The sequence below is a fragment of the Lathamus discolor genome, chromosome 5 (genome assembly GCF_037157495.1).
Source record: "Lathamus discolor isolate bLatDis1 chromosome 5, bLatDis1.hap1, whole genome shotgun sequence".
NCBI classification, from domain to species: Eukaryota; Metazoa; Chordata; class Aves; order Psittaciformes; family Psittacidae; genus Lathamus; species Lathamus discolor.
The window spans coordinates 117343853-117358817 of NC_088888.1; the positions used below are offsets into that span (position 1 = coordinate 117343853).

Below are 14965 nucleotides of genomic sequence, written 5' to 3' on the forward strand. Positions count from 1 at the left end.
GTCCTTTTCCTTGAGCACTCGCATTGACTGAACACCATTTCTAAGGGGTGGAGGGGGTTATTGTCAACAGTTTGCTGCTGAACACCATCATTTCTTTCTGTTGGAAACCAAACTTCATGGCAATCTTGTTTTCTCAGTGATATAATTTCTAGGTGAGATGTGTCCAGGCACATTGAGATAGACTGGACTACACAACCTGTACTATAATGCAACTTAGGTTGACCAGGCGCAACTTTCCCTGCAATCTTGCAAGATCCCCGTGCTCTTGTGAGCATGCTTACCTGGCATCACAGGAGCCCTGTGAAGCTCCTCTAGCACTGCTCCCTCCAAAAGCTTGCTGAACTCCTTGAGACAAGGCTTATTTCAGCTCAGAGCACCAATGCAACCGTTGGGTTGCAGACCTCCTGTGTGCTAGGTGAGCTGGGTTCAGAGTTGGCTTTGGGCAACGCGCATCTTCGCATCAGGAGCAATGGGAATGTGAAAATTCTCTGTGGCAGACACAAGTCCTGCATTCCAATGTCCACCACATGCACCTCGGCCCTTCTACCGAGGAGAGGGTGATGCTCAATAGTTTTAAACAAGAAAGAAACCTCACCTGACTCATGCAAGCAGCCCCCCAAGCGACAGGCTGCCTGAGCTGCCACCAGATGGAGCAGCCTCCCCAAGGACATCCTCCACCGGCTGCGTTTCCATCAGGAATCTTTTTCTTTTCCCCTTCCTTTTTTTCTGCAGGAATTCATTACGATAAATGTTTTATCAGTGAATTCCAAAGGAATTAACAGTGATTTGCCACTTACTTTAAAGGGTTGTCGACAATTCTAATGGAAGGAGAAATTAGGGTATTTAAATGTCTCCTGACACTTTTATTAAAAAAAAATAAAAAAAGATCAATTCAAAACCTAATTAAAATCCCAAAACACAGTTTTCACCTTAAGGGATAGATCGAGGTCATAAAGACCCCTTTGGAAGCTTCTGTGCAAGAGGAGAGGGAGGTGGGGGGGGGTGAAGAATGAAAGCCAATTTAAGGCATATACAGAGCTCTCTAAGGAGTGGTAGGTTCACAAGGAAATCCTGAAAGGCAACTCCATTCCTCTCAGAGACTCTCTCTAAGAAGGCTGAGCAGGAAACGTGGAAACCGGGCCTCCAGACTTTCAGTGACCTCTGATGTTATCAGCTCAGCACAAGACTTCCCCAGCCACAATCTGCCACCTTCCCAAACAAGATGTGGAAGGGGAAGTCCCAATCTGGCCAGCAGCAGACAGAGTATAATCAAGATAGTTCATTGCTCATCTCATCCTAGCAGTCTCACCTGCTCATTGCCTAGTCCATGACATCTGGACAAACACCCATTGCTGCAAGGCTCAATAATGTGCCCTTCTTTATCTTCGAAACAACAGAGGTTTTCCTCTTGACCCTGTGCTATTCAAAAAGGGTGGGAGAGATAGTACTTGTTCCTAGATGAGGGCTGAATTTATTTTTCTCTTTTTAAACATACACATTTGCCACAGACAAAAACATCCCCTTGCAGCAGAAACAGGCTTCAGGATGGGGAAAGCGTGTGCCTCCTTCTAGGCTGTGCAGTTCTTCGGATAGAGTGAAAACAGAGTTCTTGAACTGAATCCAGCAAAATGCTGTGTTACAGCTACTGCTGGCATTTCTCTCTCTCAGGTTAGCTCCTGCTACTAAGACTGTACATGACAGTTGGGTCCTGCATCAAGCAAAAAGGAAGGCATTCCCCACTGCCACGTGTCTCCTGTGCCTTCTCCTGTTCCATCTGGCAGACAAAAGGTTTCAGGCAAGGAAAGGTCAAATTTCAGAGAGGGAATCCATCCGTTGCAGGGCTTTGAACACACAGAGCCACCCCCCTAACTTCGGTTATCAATGATTAAATCCTTGGCCTTGGCTAAGAAGAGTGATGGTCCATATGTGTGTTTTCATCTACACTGGTGCCATGGGAGGAAAAAAAGCCACCTTCCTGACCTTTGCAATATCTTCTATTGATTCAGTCTTGAAACGAGTGACAGCACAAAGAGCAGATAACATCCTGTGTACACTGCGTGTTCTCTGTGATACCTGTGGATTGCATATTTGGGAATATTCTTTGCCAGATGATAGATGTCTGGGATTTAGCACTGGTACAGCTGCTGGAGTGGGTGTTGTAACATCTCTGGTGCAGCCATGGGACCAACTCCTCTTTTGTCCTCCAGAGTGCAAATTCCCTGTTCTCACCCTTTGCTGGTGCTGTCCAAAAACCCCTCCGAAGAATCAGGTCAGGTTCCACCATCAAGTGAACAATACGAAGTGAGGACCCAATTGGTTGCACTGGTGATCCCATGTCCAAGCTGAAATGTGCCTCGGTGACAACCAGAACAACCCCTACACAATCAGCGCAGTGAGGAGGGAATAAACACACGAGTGGCATCACCTTGGCTTCAGGACAAGCTTTATTAATGTTTCACTTTAACAAACATCATAGTATGAAGGCATCAGTTCTCTAAGTTCTCCAATATGTGGCACAGACAAAGGATAAACAAGACTTGGAGGCAAATTGAGCATGTGAGTGGGGGAGTAACAGAAGAGGCATGTGTTAATTGATAGAGGTGCTAGACCATCTATTAGAAGACATTTTGCAAGCAACAGTCTACACTTCTTTGCACTGAAGTAAAAACATATTTTTGGAGCAATAAAATTACTTTTAATTATTACTTTCTTAAAATGTTCCTTTTTATCACAAATGTCAGGGTAAGGCAAATCCTGGATGAACCGTATGAAAAAAACCCTTATTCCCCAAGAAAATAGATCTGCATACTCTGTTAAGTTTGTAATTCCAAAAGCAAAGCCAGCATGCACTGAATATAGAGAAAAGTCTTTGTTGTTGTTGTTGTTGTTGTTTTAATTATATTTTTATTCAAGTGCCTAAAGCAGAACAGTGTTAATTCACAGAGAGGCTTTCTCAGTGCTTTAGAGAAAGATTGACAATTAGTTGCAGCAAACGTGTGACCTGTTATTACAGACTCTCTCAAACATCCCCTTTGGATGTCTGTGTGGAAGGAAACCCATTCGTCATTGCAGCAGTCACAGCCTGAGGAATATTGTGTCTAATGGTAGGGATGAATGCTTCCAAACATTGGAGAAACAACCATCAAGCAGAGCCTGATACTCTGTATGCAAGCACCAGCACCAAGGGGCTGCTAGCTCCGTTACGCCACCTACTGCAAACACATTTTGGGTTTAAAACAAAATCCTTGGTGTAAGTCTCTGTGGGGTGATTTGATGTGAATCTTGCTCTTCCACAAAATCATCTCCCTGCATCTCTGCAGCTCCAGCAAGAATGGTGGAGACTGCACTGAGGGGCACAGCTCCAGCCCCAACTACTAAATCAGCTGAAGAACTCATGCTGCCAAACTACACTCACTTTATGAGTAGTGAAAACCCCCCATACCTCAAAGCAAAACACACCTAAAGAAACATACCTAGAGACACAGCTGCAAATTGTCCCGTAAAGACTTTATCAACTCCTATGTTTGCTTGCTTTACACTTCCTACCTGGGCTTCATGCTTTGCTGCTCCATCCTTGGTTCATGGTTTCAAAGACTCACTTGCTGCTTGAGGACCAAGATGAAATGAAAAGTGTAATGAAATTACTGTCAGGGGTAAGTGCCTGATGTGATGCACCTGATGATCTACCCACCGTGGATCTCCTCAACATATCACACAGCTCAAAGATGAGCTTGCCAAGTTCATTCCCCGCCCTGCAGGCTTAATTCCCTCACTTACCTACATAGAGAGAGCCCTGCAGTCCTGGTCTTTCCATAGAACAAAACAGGAATTGAGAGGACAGATGCCCAGTGCATTTACTCCCCTTCCTCCTGAGGCATTTATCCACTCCTGCCACACACATTAGGACAGGCTGTTTTAATCGAAGTTAACCACTGTGGAAAATATACAGGAACATACAGGATGCACCCATGTAGATGTACTACCTGTAAGGTCTCCCACTGAGGAGGACAGGGGCCAGAGGAGTGGTATTTAGCAAATTTAGGTAAACATAGCAGTATTATAAACCCAATTTATAGGATTTTACATCAGCTCATTTACTCCTTCCACAGTCAATCCAATTCAGAGTTATATATTCACTCATCTCCAGGACAAATACATGATGATGAAGCTCCTCAAGATCTTCTGTAGCACAAGTGCCACCTGGGTTAAAATGCCACAGGAGCTAGCACATAGAAATACTCTTCTGATCCCATCACAAGCACATGTGGTGGAACTACACATAATGAAGCAGAGAGCTGCCTTTTTAGGGGCTATACTCTCCAACTGAAATCTGGGGCTTTTCTTGCTTCCCTTTCTAATCCTTTTTTGTCATGACACCCTTTCTAACTAACCTGCTGCTGATGGGAGCCATCAACTGCTGTAGCCAGTGCTAGGTGCATTATGGCCACATTTGACTTGCTGTTACACCAGAAGATGATTTATCACCAAATCTAGCTGAGATAAATCCACATCACAGGAGGACAGAGCTACACATTACCTTGGTTTTTACTTCCCTCCCCCTTTGTTCTGGGCAGGTAGTAAACAACTATTTTGGGATTCGTGCATATTTGGGGGAAAAAAAGAACATAATCAATTAAATTCCTTACGTAATGATCAAATTATCAGCCGTATTTTAAAACAACCTGGGCATGGGTTGTGTGCTCTTCCACAGAGTGTACTGTCTATCGGTTTTGGTTACAGCACGGTTGGGAAATGTATGTGAAACCCTTTTGTTCCTTTTCTAAAAGTCTCAGCGCAGCACTTGCTGGCAGAACAATTGACATATGGTGAGACAAAATAGCTGCTAATTGCTTTTTTGTAAAAATTAAAAAAAGGAAGAGATCATGCATATGCAGTAGAAGATATAATGAGGGCTCACACAAGATACGGTGTGAAGTTGTTAAAGCCGGGAGCTGTATTTAAAGATGCCTTGAATGCAGAGTGCCTGTTATCCTCTGTCACTTGCAGGATTGAGGAAGTATCTGTTGCCTACCCATACCTACAGCTCACACTTCCAGCACTGATTTTATGGGAAAGAGCAGGAATGATTTGCTCGAGGCCCAGTGAGTTATTCATGCGTAGGACCCACAGAAGGAGACGGCACAGTGCAGGCTGGTCATAGTTTAGCTTTCTCATGCCAGGGGGAAAGGGAAAGGACAGAGCCTCAGGTGATCCTGAGGCATCGGGATGATTGAGCTAATGTGCAAACTCTGCTTCTAGCACAGACTCGAGGGAATCCGGCCAGTGCCTCCTCCAGCAGCGAGGGTTTGGACATGGCGACCTGCTGTCTGGTGCCGGCAGGAGCTGCCCATCGACAAGCCTGGAGGTGGGCAACGTGCAGGGCTGTCTGTATCAATATCTCTTGAGATTCTGGAGCATCTAGTGTTTCAAATCTCTAGCACAAGGAGGGCGGTTGTTTATCAGTGTGTGTGGATTATAATCCTTTGTGGCAGCTCATGTTCTTAAAGATTTCCATTTATATCCTAGGGAAGAGTTAAAAAAAAAAGGGAAGCAGGAGAAGGAGAAAGCTGGCTCCTAGAGGTTGCCTGCAGACAGTACTGCAACTGGGAAACAAGATAAAGATGCTAGAAAAGGGGTGGGCCTGGAAACAGGCTACTCGTGATACGATGCAGGAAGAAAAGAGACCCAATATAAGACAGGGACCACAGTTCAGAAGAAACTGTTGTAATTGCAGGGATAATTGCAAAACATTGTTAGAACTCGGAACTCATGTTTCTTTCTAACAGGCTTACAGAACGAAATGCAATGAAGAACAAAGAGAAATTAAAGCAAAGAGTCATTCCCCCAAAGCTCCCTCCCTCCCAACCCGTGGAGCATCTCTGCGTGCTCTTTTCTGCCAAGAATGATGCCGGAGGATGTCAGCGCCTGCCCGTCTGGTTTCCTCGGGTCTCTCTTCTCCTGCATCCTTCCTTTGGCACAGTGAGGGAGAGAAAACATAGGAAACAAAAAGGAAACAAAAGGCACAATTTCAAATTATCTGCACATGAACCCATGCCTCGTCTTTCTAGTATGTACCTATGGTTTCTTTTTCTGTCACACGCAGCACAGAATCACAGAATCACAGAATCCCAAGGGTTGGAAGGGACCTAAAAAGCACGTATATGTGTCACACTGTTTATATGTAACAGTCACCATTATCTCTATAGCAAATTGTGATCATAAGGATTTCTTGCTTTTCCATAGCACCATGCTATCTAGCCTGATATCAGAGACGCCCAGCTCTGGTGGGTGCTTTGGTGTTAGATCACATATGTTAAACCCAACACATTAAAATACTAAACAGACTCAGCAAAGGGACCTCCTTGGCTCTGAAAGACCCTAATGAGACCCTTTGAAATTTAACAGGCTGATCAATCCTCCCTGGGGACCTGTTCCTCGCAATTAAAACAGAGGCCATCAGTGTCAGGAGGACTTCAATAGAGAGCTGCAAAGGATTTGATGCTTGCTTCTAATCCTACACATGCCATTAAAATGCTGAAGCAGAGATGGTGTGTCTCAGCTCGAGCTTCTTTCCTTTACAAAGATGCTAGCAGAGCCAGGTCTTCAAGTGGAATTGAAGAGAATTATTAATTGATTGCTAATTGTGATATTACTCTGTGAACTCTGCCTTCGTAAGGTAAAAATTACTCCAGCTCAAAGCATTCACAGATATTCATTTCCATGGGAAAATGCAGCATGAAACAGACCTAAAGGCCAAGTGAAAGGAGTAAAAATCATCAGATAATTCTTTTAAATTGCAGAAGGGTATTAACCTTTCCATGTATTTTTAACAGAGATTCCATTAATTCCTCTTCCTTTTTTGATTGAACAGAACATCCAACCAGAAGCTAGGGGAAAAGGAAGATTTGTGGAAGCTGTATTTTAATGGTAAGGGCTTGTTCTAGTTTTGCTTCAGTACTTTTTACCAGGGACCCTATCAGGCCTATTTCTCATGCCAGCAGTACAGCAGCGCATCCCCTATGTGCTGACAAGGACAAAGGGCTAGGCTCAGTAATAAGACCTTGTATTTTAAATCTCTGTGATACAGCTGCTGCCACTGTAAAGCTGGTAGATTTGGTCTTGAGCTACATGAAATTCCATTATAAGAATAAATAACACATTTTGCTGTATGTGATACTGGCATCTCACGACAACACTACACCAAAGGAAGCGCTGTGCATTAATGCTTAAAAACTACTTTCGGAAGAGAAATGACAACTGTTTCTTGTTGTAATTGGGGATGAGCCTCAGACTTCTGTCTCCCTACCAAATTATCTGTTTTTATCTAGGGGTGCGGCTGTTTATGACAAACTCTGCTGCAATAACCAACATGCGTGCTCCTGCCATAGAGCTACCATTTAGCACATAAAGCCATAAAAAGCTCCAAAAGGCAGCAGAGCTCCAGAAGGCAGCTCGCCGACTTTGCCTTGTTTTTCAGTGCTATTGCTACATGTGACGTTAAGGCATTGGAGAGCCAAAGGCAATAAACCCCTTGTGACGTGAACTGTTATTCCCAGAATACGGATCGTACAGAACTGAGCTTGGTTCCAACCACTATAAATTGCCCGTCATTTTCCTAAGCAATGCCAAAATTTGTTCATTCGGTTACTCTTCTGTTCCTTTTCTTGGTGCTGTCTTGCCTTCTCATGATCTAAGACTGTGTACTGTCTAAATCTATTACAGTTGCAGACTGCTACTATAATATTTGCTTGACAAATCAAGTCTACTGGGTGCTTTCATTTTTTTTTGTGCAATATGGGCTGTATTACACAATTTTTTTCTTTTCCTTTGAATTCTGTCTTCCTCTTTTTCTTTTGGTAAATTCTATCTAAAAAATTACAGTCATTTTTAAAGCATGTTTTCAAACAGAAACTGAATGGAAAATGGTGTGAGTGTGTGTAATGGCCATAAAGGTCTTACCTGTTACTTAAGCTTCCCTCTCTGTTTCCTTAGGATCATTTATACTTTCAACTTGACTATTCATTTCAGCTGAAAACAAAATGAGACAGTCATCAAATTGTATTCATGATACTTAAGTTTATCACATTGAGTAATAACTGCTTCAAACCCAAAGGGGACATTTATTGCATTAAAAATTCTATGCCAGAAATCCACAAAAGGTCTCTTGGGCCAGTCCTCCTAACATGCGGTTCCATGGAAAGCCTGATGAGCAGTGCTGCCAGGGTATAGGCTCCAGCATTGCTAGAAATGCCAGCCTCTGGATCTAGATTTTCCCTCGAGTCTGCATCACCCAGTTGAATTTGGCACCCAACCGAAGTGTCCAAATCAAGAGCTCAAAGACCCTCCTCTGCCTCTGTAGGCCACAGGCAAAGATACAGGTACCTCCAGAGGGTCATTCAGACCTCTGGGCTAAGTTGTCTCAACCCTCTGATTGGAACATCCGCAGGCTTCAGCCAAAATCCCCAGCAGGACCCGGGGCTGAGCTGCAGGCTGAACATGGATCAATCTCCAGTCACAGAGATGCTGCCTCTGCCTCCAGGCATCCTTGAACTGCAAATTGCTGGGGCATCCTTGAACTGCAAATTGCTGGAGCCTAGGAGAGGATTCAGGGGCAACATCACTATTCTCCTGCATATACCAGTTTCATTCGTGTACTATCCATTTACAAAACCAATCTTCTTTTTCTTTTTAAATTTTATTTAAAATTACTAAAAATAGATAATTTAAATAGAGAGCTTAAACCCATTTCAGCGTGACCTTTGCTAAAAATATAATCTAAACTATGGCAGGTGTAATTGGTCCCATCTAGGCTAAATATAAAAGGGTTACTTCAGCACATGGATTTTTAATATTAATATTTAGTATTTGTTCTGCAATGAATTTGTATGAAGACATTTATATTAAGACTTTTTTTTTCCTTTCTTTAACCTTGCTTTATGTTGTGGCATCAACTGCAGATTACAAGTCATTTGATGTGGGAGACAGGGAAAAACCTCATACCTCAATGGGAGATATGGAAAACTAAGGGAAGATGGAGGGAAGAAAAGCCAAAAAGTCAATAACTATGCTACTTCCAGGCAGGCAGTATGATCTCCTTCTGAGTCAATATCATGTCAATACACCTGTTAGGGTTTTGATTGATTATTCGTACATTATTCATTATCCATATGCAGAACAGACACCGTAATGGCTTCCTGGATGTATGCAATGAATAATAAGAAATGTATCTGCTCCTGATTATGGTGCTCTGATGCACATCGTGTTTAGCAATGTTGTGTTCTTTACCCACATTTGCATAGCAAAGACAGGATGCTTAATAAAAAATCATTAAGTGAAGGCTGCTGCACACTGACAAGAGCAGCCTCTCCCAGCCTCTTTATGCTGGCCAGCTTCACTGGTTGGGTTTTCTGAAAATACCATAAAACTTCACCCATGTTTTACAGAGCGCTCCTGCAAAATGAAGCTTGGTTTGAAACCTGTGGTTAGGCTCTGTCAGCATCCCAGATGAGTACACCTCCTTCTCCTTCCTTATTTATGCCTTATTTATGGCTACGAGCAGTCGACCCCACCATGCTGATAGCATGTCACATAGAGGGAGATGCTTCGTGGGTAACGTGAAAGCACATGGGAGCCCCAGGGGTGCACGAATAATCACTGAGTCCCACTATTTCACAGTGGAAATGGCAGCCAGGCATCACCATCACTAAAAGTGTGCACACTGCATCAGGGAGGTGGTTCACGATTGCTATAGCACCAGCAGGTTTCACTATTAGCTTTATCCTATGTGTTTGTGACTATGCTCAGCTCTTTGCCTTAATGCTGGTAGGGACAGGAAGGTCTAACTGAAAGATAAGCTCCTACAGACCACTGGGTGAACCCCCAACAACAGATGTCACTGTGAGGCCACCTCCACAATCCTCTATATTTAGCTGTAAAATAACACAGCAGCGAAGCACCTACCGCAAGAGCAGATGGAAGAGCTGCCACCGTGTACGGCAGGGATGTGACTCACAGCCCTTGTAGCCTCCCAGCACGAGTTAGTGTCAGAACGATGCTGTTAGCCCTGAGCACACTACATCTGATCACATTGAGAGTCAAGAGTGGCCTTCTCCCCACTAAACAATGCTTTTAGAGGTGTTAAACTGCTGCCTTACATTAGTGGTATTTTTGCACCTACCATAATATGCTACAACAGCCAGCAGCTCAGTGAAGCGCCTGAAGTTCAAGGAGGCTGTGTATCTCCTAAATTCAGTTTTACCTGCTGCCCCTTCTGCAGCTTCACATGGGGCTTTTTATGACAGAAATGGACATTCCCATGCAAAGGAATCAGACAATCTTCTGCACTCTCTTTTCCCTTTAATTTTGACCTGCTGGGGAGGACCTATCTGTACCTCCTCTCTCAAAGTATAAGATGCTTAGCAGTTCTTAAATTATGCCCAGTGAAGGACTTTCCCCCAAAAGCAAGCAGGTTCCCCTCAGAGGAAAAGAAATAACACAGCAAATAGTTCTCATCCATCAACGTGCTGCGGCTGCTGCTGAGGCGGTGGATGTGCGTCGGCAGCAAGTCATCCTGCCTCTCCCCTGCAAGAAAGCTACGTGCTTAAAGGTCAGCTAGCCAGGAGTCACAGCGTGTCATCTAAGTAGAGAAGACAGGCAAAGAGGAGACTGCAAAACCAAGTTTAGTCATCTACAAGAGAGCGAGCGCATTTCCTCGCCCCAGGATATTATGCTGTAGACCTGGCTAGCAGATGACACCAAAATATTACTGTCTTGATTGAAATAGGAGCTTTGTCAGACTCTTACTTGCAAACATAACTTATTTACTCATCCACTTGCTAAACAATGTTTCCCCCTTGCATCCACGTAGCTTGGCTATAGCACATTCAGCTGTAACTCCAGACTGCCTAGAAAGAAAACCATCTATCTTGAATTCAACCTGCTGTGCGGTGATGAAACACGTGTGCCTGTTTACTTGGTAGTTACTTGTTTCTTGGATTTTACATCAACGCCATAACGAGCATAAGGGTGTTAGCTGTTGAGAACTTGCTTTTATATAGCTTTGGTGAATCACACGAAGGTCAGGTTGCTGATGGCGCATTCATCAGCTTGCACAAGCTTATGAGAAAAAGAAATAGGAAATTTCAGGTTTGACACTGCCTTCATCTTTTTCTTTCCTCCTATTGTGTCAGTAAGTCAGGATGCAGCTTTCCACAAGCTTGAAATAATAAAGGAGAAAGAGTAACCCCATTATGAAACGAGTGAAGAGTTTGATCCGCCTAATACCAGCTGGAAAGTAACATCTGCCTTAGTAATCTTTAAAGCTTTGGTGGCAGGAATAAAAAAAAAAGGGAAGAATAAAAAAGACAGCTGGCAGGGAAAAAAAACATCTAGAAAGCCAATCACCAAAGGTGGGATTTGTCTTCATTAGAAAATACTAATCAGCTAATCTGTCCTGGGTACAAGAAGTTTAACACCTAGGGGTTTTCACTCCGGTGGCCAATGGAGATTGCCAGTAGCAACTTGTATCTTTGTATACTTGCTTATTCATGCTTATGGGCCCAACCCTCTGACAGCTTTCCCAATGGGCAATCACACACAGCTTTCAAATAACAGTAATTTCTGAAATGTATCACTACTACAGCCCTGCCCACTAGATGAACCAGTATTGAGATCCACCCAAGCTGCCTAAACCCTCTGCATTTCCAAAGTGCTTTTCGCTGTGACATGGTACATGAAATTAAAACACAAGAGCCAGGCTGCCAAGAGATACCTGGTGATATATGCTTGTGCTTTCAGCTGTGAAGCGATGAGTTCTCCTGGGGCAGAAAGAAGGGGACCAGAGAAAAAATAGGCAATTTACATAAAAATTACTGTCAAAGAGAACCTTTCTCTTGCTTCCTTTAAAAAAAAAAAAAAAAAATCTCAGCTAGTACCCAGTATATTCAAAAATGTTAGGGCTTTTTTTCAGCAAAAATTAACCCTTCAGATAAAACAGAGCATGGGGAGTTTGATCCTACCTCTGTTCTGATTTTCTTTTAATAGATAATATATGTCCACAAGAAAAATCACCCTGTAATATAAGCCCAAAAGCAATTTAAGCTGTAGTGAAATGAAGACTTCCCTGAACAGCAGAGCACTTTTCTGCACCCATAGCAAACACCCTTTTCCTGTCCTTTCATATAACTTGGAAAGTTCACAGAAAAGGAAGTTAAAAGATGCGTGACATGTAGAGAAGACCTTATAGGATAAGCAAGTCCGGAAACAAAATAACCTATCAAGATCATCATTTCAGAAGCTGTCGGCTGATCCAGCTGTGCTGTGCTATGGCACATGTTACAATGGATATACGATCCCTTTTCTTTCCAGTGGGAAATCCCTTTAGACATTCTTTTAGTAATTTTGGACTTGTTTTCACTAAGCAGCCCAGATCTTTCCAAGGCTTCGAAATTGAAGTATTTTAATGGGACTATGACTTTTTGGTGTGTTTGTTCAGAGGATGAGGAGAGAAGCCTGGTCTGGTTTCATTCTGCACGCTTGCTAGTAACAGCATTATCTCTAGTATGTTTTTGCAAAGGAAATCAATTATACATGCTTTCTTTCCTTGTGCTGGCAAAAACTTCCCTACAGGTCCAGTATCGAAATCAGCCACTGATTCAAACCCTGCAGCATGATCTGACATCAGAGAAAGGAATCAGCATTAGGTTCCTTGTGTAAGCAATAGCCAAAAGAATGTAACTGTTTTGTCTTTGAAATGCAGAAAAAAGTATGCCTTGAATTTCTATTATGTCAGTGCTGAAGAGGGTAAAGGAGGAGCTAAAAATCACCCTTCGCTATGAAGTCTACAGTAATAAAAGAAGGACTGGAACCCCAATTCCAAACCCACTGCCATTTGGAGCAGTAAAGAGGATGCTTTGTGTAAAACCCAAGAAAACCCCATATGTAGCTCTGTTAAGCTCTAAGACCTGACCTAGAGGAGCAATAAAGGGTCTGTTTCACCAAAAGTTCAGCCCCAGAATTTGGATCCCATCTGTTATTTCTTTACATACTGGAAGACCCCAGAAGGACAATTATTTTTGTTTATGAATATGTTATGCACTGCAGAGCTCAAGCAACATCCTGTTACTCAGCCTCTGCCAGGGCTTTGCCAGACAGCAGGGTCACCTCCTCACCAAGGTCAATGTCAAAACAATTTCATTTCCACATCAGGAGATCTGCGTTGCTAATGCCCATAAACCTGACTGGAACTGCTGCTGGATCAACCAAATTGTGACAGCTTTATCAATAGTAAATGTCCTATGGAGAGAACTTCCATCTGCTACCAGACTCAGCTATGCATGGACTCTGAAGGAGGAGGAGGAAGGGAAATCAGCTCTGAGCTAGAAGGAGGCCAACATACAAGGTCAGAGGGGTTATACACCCAATAGCTGCCCCACAACGGAGCCAGGCACTAGCACAGAAACCTTCAGCAGTATGTTATGATTCTTGCGTGAAACCACACACATCTTGGCCAATTTGATATCCAGACCAGAACTACAATGGGCCTAAAGGATTTCTTAGTTAAAAGGCAGGCAGATTGAAGATACCAATGGAACACATCAAAACAGTCAACTAGAAAATCAGGGCTACAGCACTGAAAGGTACTTCCAACAGACTTCCAAGACAGTAGAGATTGTGTAAACTTCAAGAAGACTCAGCTGAAGAGATTATAAATGTAACTCTTGTTCTAGGGGAGAAGTGTACAAACAAACCCCAGAAAGGCACACTATGTATCTGCTTCAGGACAATTACGATTTTAGAACAGCATACCATCCTTATTTGAAGCGTCTGCTGCTTCACATGCGAGGTCAACTTTCATAGGCTCTGCAGATGTTTCCTCTTTCTCTTGCATCCCTGTAAGAAAAAAAAACAAAGGAGAAAAATCAATACTTACAGTACCGATTAATGTATAATTCTCAGACTGCATATGCCTGTTCCTTTCTTTTTCTTCTGAGATGCTCTTACCTTTATAGACTCCGCTGCTCTATAGCAGCAGCCATTAGAGAAAAGGGTAGAGAAAAGGATATAGGGGGAGAAATATGGTTTGAAAATAATTGCTGCAATATTTGTAGCAATCTACACTCTTTGCCAACCGGGATTGTTAAAACCACATCATGGTGTGTGCTTCTGCCTCCCTGCCATTCTTTTCTCATCATTTTTGAAGAATCCCTTATGCTCATAAAACGCAATATATGATGGGGACCTAATCACACTTTCTCTAGCTAGCAGAATAAAAAATAGATACAGCAAGAGTTCAAATATTCCAGGTAGTCAGACACAAACTAGAATCTGAATTTAGGAAAATACATTTTATCTCAGTAACTCAACATTTTTATCTCTTCTGCCACAGGCTTGTCCGGAAGCTTAGATTCAATCTCCTAACAATATCTGAAAGGGAAAAAAAAACCCTGTGGTTTTGCTGTTTTGTGCACATTTCTCCTAATATTCTGCCATTTAGAGTGCTGAGAAGGCAATTTTTAGTTAATTTCCATCACACTACTACCCTACTTTTGTGGCCGCTATAAAGCCTGTTGCACCTATCCTGCGTTTGAACTACAGGGCGTCAGGCTACTGGTTGCTAAGCAGTCTAGACATTTGGGTGGTTATTATGAGGCAGCAAAGTGTAGTAAGGACTGAGACATTGCAAAAATGGTTTACTCTTAAGCTGAAACAATTTAGCTCTTCAGCAATAGAGATGAAATGGTCACTGTCCCACAAACACCTTCCCCTTCCTGTGGAAGTCTGGAGTTGTTTGTTAAGCGAACTTATTTTGTCCATAAACATATATCTACCATCGAGGTTTTCAAGCAGTCTCCCTTCTAATTGCATCTGCAAGCCAATACACTGTCATGGAGATTCTAGTTTCCCCTGTGCTTGCTTTGTTGGCGATGTTATTCTCACAGGCAACTTTCAGTGCACCTACCAAGAA

General features: G+C 42.9%; 1 protein-coding gene across 3 annotated transcripts in view; it reads right to left on the reverse strand.

Annotated features, from left to right (window-relative positions):
* Positions 1-5703: 5703 nt before the first annotated feature.
* Positions 5704-14965, reverse strand: part of MACROD2 (mono-ADP ribosylhydrolase 2) — an 890631-nt gene continuing 881369 nt past the window's right edge. For 2 of the 3 annotated variants that reach the window (XM_065682311.1, XM_065682309.1), the window contains 3 exons: positions 13807-13890; positions 7960-8028; positions 5704-5969 (listed from right to left, as the gene is read on the reverse strand). In XM_065682311.1, the coding sequence (XP_065538383.1) occupies positions 7967-8028; positions 13807-13890 (146 nt within the window). In that variant the 3' untranslated portion in view covers positions 5704-5969; positions 7960-7966. The remainder of the gene's footprint in view (positions 5970-7959; positions 8029-13806; positions 13891-14965) is intronic. The other variant, XM_065682310.1, reaches the window with a different exon arrangement.